This window comes from Anser brachyrhynchus, assembly GCF_964034855.1.
Source record: "Anser brachyrhynchus genome assembly, chromosome: 24".
Taxonomy (NCBI): domain Eukaryota; kingdom Metazoa; phylum Chordata; class Aves; order Anseriformes; family Anatidae; genus Anser; species Anser brachyrhynchus.
In genome coordinates this window covers 1,216,997-1,223,239 of record NC_137717.1, presented here as the reverse complement: position 1 = coordinate 1,223,239, position 6,243 = coordinate 1,216,997, and the positions used below count along the sequence as shown (strand labels likewise).

At 61.3% G+C, this 6,243-nt stretch overlaps 1 protein-coding gene across 1 annotated transcript; it reads left to right on the top strand.

Moving 5' to 3' along the window:
* Nucleotides 1-2,398: 2,398 nt before the first annotated feature.
* Nucleotides 2,399-4,574, top strand: MARCKSL1 (MARCKS like 1). Its single transcript, XM_080567082.1, has 2 exons — nucleotides 2,399-2,558; nucleotides 3,210-4,574. The coding sequence occupies exons 1-2, from the start codon at nucleotides 2,463-2,465 to the stop codon at nucleotides 3,834-3,836; spliced, it is 723 nt and encodes a 240-aa protein (XP_080423208.1). The 5' UTR covers nucleotides 2,399-2,462; the 3' UTR covers nucleotides 3,837-4,574.
* The last annotated feature ends 1,669 nt before the right edge of the window (nucleotides 4,575-6,243 follow it).

Sequence of the window (6,243 nt, the reverse complement as noted above, 5' to 3'; positions counted from 1 at the left end):
CGGCGCGCAGAACGGCAGACAGATTTGTCTGCCTGTCCATCTGCCGGAGAGGCAGACAGCCCCGTAATCTGCCCGTCTGCCTGCACCCTGCAAATCCCCGCCGCTTCCCGAGCGGCCCAAGCCCTGGGAGCCAGCGGAGCCCTCACGGGGTTCAGGTTTTGGGTTGTGCTGTGAATTCCGGTGCTGTGCACCGCAGCCGGCTCCTGCCCCCACCCAGCTGTGTGCACACCCCCGGCGGTGTCACCCTGCGTGGCACGGCGTGCTCCGTGCCACCAACGCACCCGAGAGCAGCCTGGTGACAGCGCGAGGGCCGCTGGCTGCACCCCAGGGCTCTGGAGCACAAAGCACCACACCAGAGCCCACTGAGAGCTTCTGACCCTGCTGCCATCAGCACGGGCAGGGCGGGCATCGCGGGGAAGGTGGCCCTGGGAGGGGGAGGCACGTTGGAAGCCCACGGGGAAGGCATCTATTTATAAACACATCCCCTGCGCAGCCTTGCAGGAGAAGGAGGCTTTCAAGAAAAGCTGGGATCAGGAGCGATGTGGCAAGCAGGGATGTCGCTGAGATGAAAGCCACTAAAAAAGCACACGTGAGCTTTGCGGCACTGCTGCTGATGCCAAGCGGGGGGGGGTGGTGGTGGTGTGCTGCCCCCCCGGCAGGGCTGCATCTTGACCTGTCTAATCATGCTAAAGTTTGCCCTTTAGAAACATCACATCTGCCTCCCCTCGCTTCAGCTCGGCCCTCTGATCGCTGTGGCAGGGGAGCAGCGGGGTGTGAAGCACTTTCTCCCCTCCAGCAAAGCGTGGCAGAGACCCGGGCTTTGCGCGGGGGCTGAGCTGAGCCGAGTGAGCAGCACAGAGCGTGGCAGCAGAGGCAGCCCCAACAGCCCCGACCCCGGCCCCATCCCTCGCACCTCGCGCAGGGACCCTGCCACTCCTCCGGCCGTCCCTGATGGGAGCAGGGCAGCCAGGCCGTGCTCGTGCCTGGGACGTGGGGAGAGGAGCGGGGCTTGGCTCGGATGCTGCCCAACACCGGGCCCAACACGAGGCCGGGGCTCGCCACCCGCGGCTCTGCCGGGTTTTGGACCCAGCAGGTACCAGCGGGGGCGCTGGGCACCAAGTGGCAGAGACACGGTGTGTTTATCGTGTTTATCGACTGATTTAATGGACTCGCTTGGGCCGTTTGTCTCGCCAAAGCAAACAGCCTCGCTGTGCTCTGAAAACCGAGTGCTTTTCAACCCGGGACATCCTCCACGGCCCTTCTGCAGCCCTGACGGCCGCTGCCCACCCCGCAGGCGGCTCGAGGAGCGGGCGGGCGAACCGGCAGCCAGGCAAAGGCTTTATCAACTGGCAACCAAAAGTCAATAAGGAAGATGCCGCCTGGTTTAATTAACAGCGCAATTTCTCTCCGATGGGGGTGAGATGATGTGTGCCGGCGGGGGGGGGGAGGGAGAACGGAGACAAAACATGACCTTGTTGGCGGAGCGCACACAGCCAAGCGTTGTTTTCCCCCCGGAGACGCTGGCCTTGATGCTGCACGGCTGCTGCGGCGCGCAGCTGGGTGCTGGGTGCTGGGTGTCGGGTGCTGGGTGCTGGGTGTCGGGTGCTGGGTGCTGCCTGGAGCTGTGGTGGCGTTGGCAGGAGGGGGCTGCAGCCCCCGGCATGGTGCTGGAAGGCACCGGGGCCATGGCAGGGTTCGGGGCTCAGGGCTCCATTCTCAGAGCATGGATGCTGCTGGTGGGGAGCGGGCTGGGCAGGGAGCGCTGCCGGCTCCCACCGGCACAAGGGGGGGGGTCTCGCTCTTGGGACCCTCCTTGGGGGGGTGCCAGGAGGGCTGACCCCAGGACACTCTCCCACAGCCACTGCTGGCTCCCTGCTGCAGCCGTGGCCTTGGGAGCGCGGGCAAGCCGCACATCCCTCCTGCTTGGCATCGGCCTCGCGTTAGTCCCACTTTCCTTTCTCCTAAACTCTTCCTTTCCAGGAAACCAAAGGGCTGCGGGGCAAAGCTACCGGGCTGCGTGCCGGGGGGGTGCGGGGGGGGGGGCACAGCGAGGCGGGGAGCTGGGTGCAGCCCAAGTGCCACCGGCCAGCCCCAGAGGGACCTTCCCGGGGGTGAGCGGCACCCGAGGGTGGGTGACACCCCACGGTGGGCGACACCCCAGGGTGCCGGGGCTTGGGGGGGGGGCAGAGGCGCCTTGGGGTGCCGGTGCCGGGGGCAGCACCGCTCCCCGTCCGCCTCCTCCCCATCCCCAGCGGGGGCTCCCCGGCCGTCGGGGGAGGGGGAAAACGGCAGAAGGCCCCCGGCCCCGCCGGGGCGGTGGCTGCGGCCCGGTCCCCCGCCCCGGGGGCGGTCTCGGCGCCGTCCCGCCCCGTCCCCGCGCCTTATCAGCGCCCCGCCGGGGGGCTCAGCCCACTGCCTCTCGGCGCCGAGCGCAGCCGCCGCGGCGGGGTGGGCGCCGCACCATGGGCAGCCAGGGCTCCAAGGCGGCCAAGGCGGAGGGGGGAGCCCCCTCGGCCGGCCACGCCGCCGCCACCGAGCCCGCCAAGGCCAACGGGCAGGTGGGTACCGGGCACCGGGAGGCGTCGGGCGCCCCGCCGGGGCGGGCGGACAAAGGCGGCGGCCGCTGCTCGGAGGGGAGGGGGCGGCCGAAACCCCGTTGAGGGGGGGAGAGGAGGGAAGGGAGGGACGGGGGGGGTCCCGCCCGGGGGCTCCGGGATGCGGAACCGGCCGGCACCGGGCCGCGCCCCGGGCCCCCCTCCCGGCACCGGGCGCGGAGCGCGGGCGCCGCCCGGTGGCAGCGCGGGGAGCCCCCCCCCCCCCCCTTCACCGCCCGGTGCGAACGCCCCCGCCCCGGTGGCCCCCCCCTTTTCCCGGCTCGGTGCCCCCCGCGTGGCTGCGGGTTGATTTGGGGGGATTTGGGGTTTTGGTGCCCCCGCCCCAGCAGACTGCGGGTTTGGAGGGACTGAGGGTTTTGGCCCCCCCGCCCCAGCTGGTGGTGGGCTTGGAGGGTCTTGGGGGGATTTGGGGTCTTGGGGGGATTTGGGGTCTTGGGGGGATTTGGGGTCTTGGGGGGATTTGGGGTCTTGGGGGGATTTGGGGTCTTGGGGGGATTTGGGGTCTTGGGGGGATTTGGGGTCTTGGGGGGATTTGGGGTCTTGGGGAGTGGGTGCCGGATCTTGGGCGTGCCTAACACGGAGCTGCTCCCGCAGGAGAACGGCCACCTGCGGCTCAACGGGGACATGACGCCCAAGGCGGGGGGCGAGGCGGCGCCCCTCAACGGCAACGGCTCGGCCGAGCCCCCCCAGGAGGACAGCAAGGGCGAGCCGGGCGCCGAGGATGCCATCGAGCCAGCCCCCGCAGCCGAAGGTGGGGACGCGAAGCCCGAAGGCGCCGCGGCCCCCAAGGACACCCCCAAGAAGAAGAAGAAGTTCTCGTTCAAGAAGTCCTTCAAGCTGAGCGGGATCTCCTTTAGGAAGAACAAGAAAGAAGCCGGGGACTCCTCCGCGTCCTCTCCCACGGAGGACCAAGGCAAAGCAGAGGCCAAGGGAGAGGAGACCCCCCCCGGCTCCGGCAGCGGGACGGAGCCCTCGGCCCCCCCCCAGGAGGGGCAGGCGGAGGAGCGGGGCAGCGCGGGGCCGAGCGGGGCCGGGGCCGCTGCCGAGGGGCAGCAGGAAGCCGAGCCCAAGAGGGAGGATGCAGAAGCAGGGGAGAGCAAGGAGGAGGAGAAGCAGCAGCCGGGGGATCCCCAGGGGGATACGGCCAAACCAGAGGAGCCCTCAAAACCCGCGGGGCCTGAGCCCACAGCTCCCGCAGCGGCGGAGCAGAAGGAAGAGTAGAGCCTGCTTGGCGTCCACCTAACTTGAGACTCTTGCGCCATCCTCTCCACCCCAGTAACACCACGGACTCGCTGCCTTGCCCACACACCTCCCCTCTCCGGTGTAGAACTGACAGCGCTTTCTAAAACCCAGCCCTGAATTATTATTTCTCCCCCACCCCTGTTAGGAAGCTGGTTTGGATTCCCACCACCATCACAACTCGGAGTAGTTTTACCTGAATCCTTTAAAACTGTGGAGGAAGACTATCCTGGACATAAGTGGAATTTACAGTTTGTAAGACCCCAGAGCCCACGTCCTGCTCTGGTCTCTGCTGGCCTCCCAACCGTCCCTGTGCTCCTCCGAGCCCAGCAAGCCAGTGACTGTTCAATGGATTCTTTTTCTCAGTTTACATTCCTGGTTCTGACTTCATTTAAAGTATTTTGTGCTTTTTATAGAAACCAGTGGTTTAAAAGCTAATCTGGTTAGTTTTTTTTTATATAAAGTCTTACTATTGGCTTAAAACTGTAAAGCTTGTAAGTCCGCTGTGTTTAATTCTGCTTCTAGGGGATAACTTTTAGGGTCTGGGGTGGAGGGAGGGGGCCTGCCAGCTGTATAATGTGAAGCAACATTGTTTTCTCTGTAAATAATTTTTTAATGGCCAAAACACTTGATTTGCAATTTTCTAACTTCTAAAAAAAAAAAAAAAAGCTGTATGGGTTTTATTGTAACATTTGAAAGGAATAAACGGTGACCCCTTTATGGGTGAGCTTGAGTCCTTCTTGTCCTGGATGCCAGACAAGGGCCAGTGAAGATAGCAGTTGCTTATTTAGTTCAACAGCTGCTGCATTTAATCACCCCAGCCCTGGCTCTGCTCGCAGTTAATTGACTTGCAGCAGATGTAGAGCTACAGCCACAAAGGACTTTCTCACACCAGCCTCTTGTCGCTGCTGCCTCAGGATGCCCACTGGCTCTGTACCTGATTTTGGGAGACCTGATTTTTGGGAGACCCCAGTACCTGGGGGGTGGAGGGGGGACTTCTCACCAGGGGTGCCCAAGCAGACCCAGTGTAAGTTTGGTTTAATTTTTTTGTGGCTTTAGGAAGGAGCTGATCCTGCGCTATGGAGATGTGCCTGATTGTAAGAGCTAGCAAAGATTTTTTCCTTCCAAAGAGAAAATGAAGGCGTTTTGGATGCCTCCATCCTTTCTCCTGTGGTCTGCCTGGGGACAGAGCTGTGTCTTCCCGGGACAGACCTGCAGAAGGCAGGAGCAAGCACTGCCCACCTTAGAGCGGCTGCAGAGCACAAAGGCAGCAGCCTCCAGCAGCTCATCCTGCCCCCTCGGGCTGTAGGGCAGCACAGGGCCTCCTGCAGCTAATGGCCTGCTCCTAATCCCCCTTTAATCACCTGCCCCTGCTGTTTTGGCTGGCAAAGGGGAGCCCGGAGAAAAGCAAGGACCAAGGGCTGCTGGGGCACCACCCTGCCAAGGTAGGGCCTGGGGCAAGGCCACCAGAGCTCCTCTGCGGTCCTTTGATAGAAACACAAATGCTGGGCTTTATGTAGCTCATCCTCCTATCAATAATGGGAAACTAAAAGCAAATAACCTGCTTCCAACTGCAGAAGGTATTTATTATCATCAATAATGGAAATCCAAAGCAAGTAACCCGCTTGCAACTGCAGCAGGCATTCATCCCCATTAACCTGGGGCAAAAAAAAAATAAATTAAATGCAGGCACTGCAATCTACAAATTATTTCTGAGCTGGAAGATGGCTCCCGTGTGCTCTGCGAGGCACAGCTGCAGCAGGCCCAGCTGAGAGGTGCCGGGCTCGAGGCATCTGCTGGAGCCGCGGCCGCGCTGCGGCAGCCATTTTAAGACAGGCTGGAAGGGAGGAAGGCTGCAGTTGCACATTGGCATGCATGATATAGTAGGGGTGACTTGAATTGTACGGTTGTTTTTGTTCGAGGAGAAGAGGATTTTAATTGTGTGCTAGGGTGAGAAGGATAGCTAAGTTTCCTGGAGTATTATTACAGCAATGAAAGGCAACTGAGCCACTCAAAGCTTTTCTTTAACTACCTAAACAACAGATTTGGCTTGGGAACCTTCCATGTGCATTTCAGCTGTGATCAGCACTCAATGCAAAATTACCCTGCTCCTAATTTTATTTTTTTTCAATTGAATACCAGATTAAAACCACTTAAACTCATGCAAAAAAATACATAATATACTCCCTTCCTGTAACTTTTTTTCCCCTTTCCAGACTAACATTGCTTTCAGAGCAAGAGTCAGTGCATGAAGCACTGTATCCCACCAAGCTGCAACCTCAATTAGCATCAGCAATGCTGCTGGAGGAGAACATGGCTGCAATTTCAGGAGGACAAGAACTACCCCCGTGATCCTCAGAAGAGGTGTGAGCACACAAAATGTACAGCA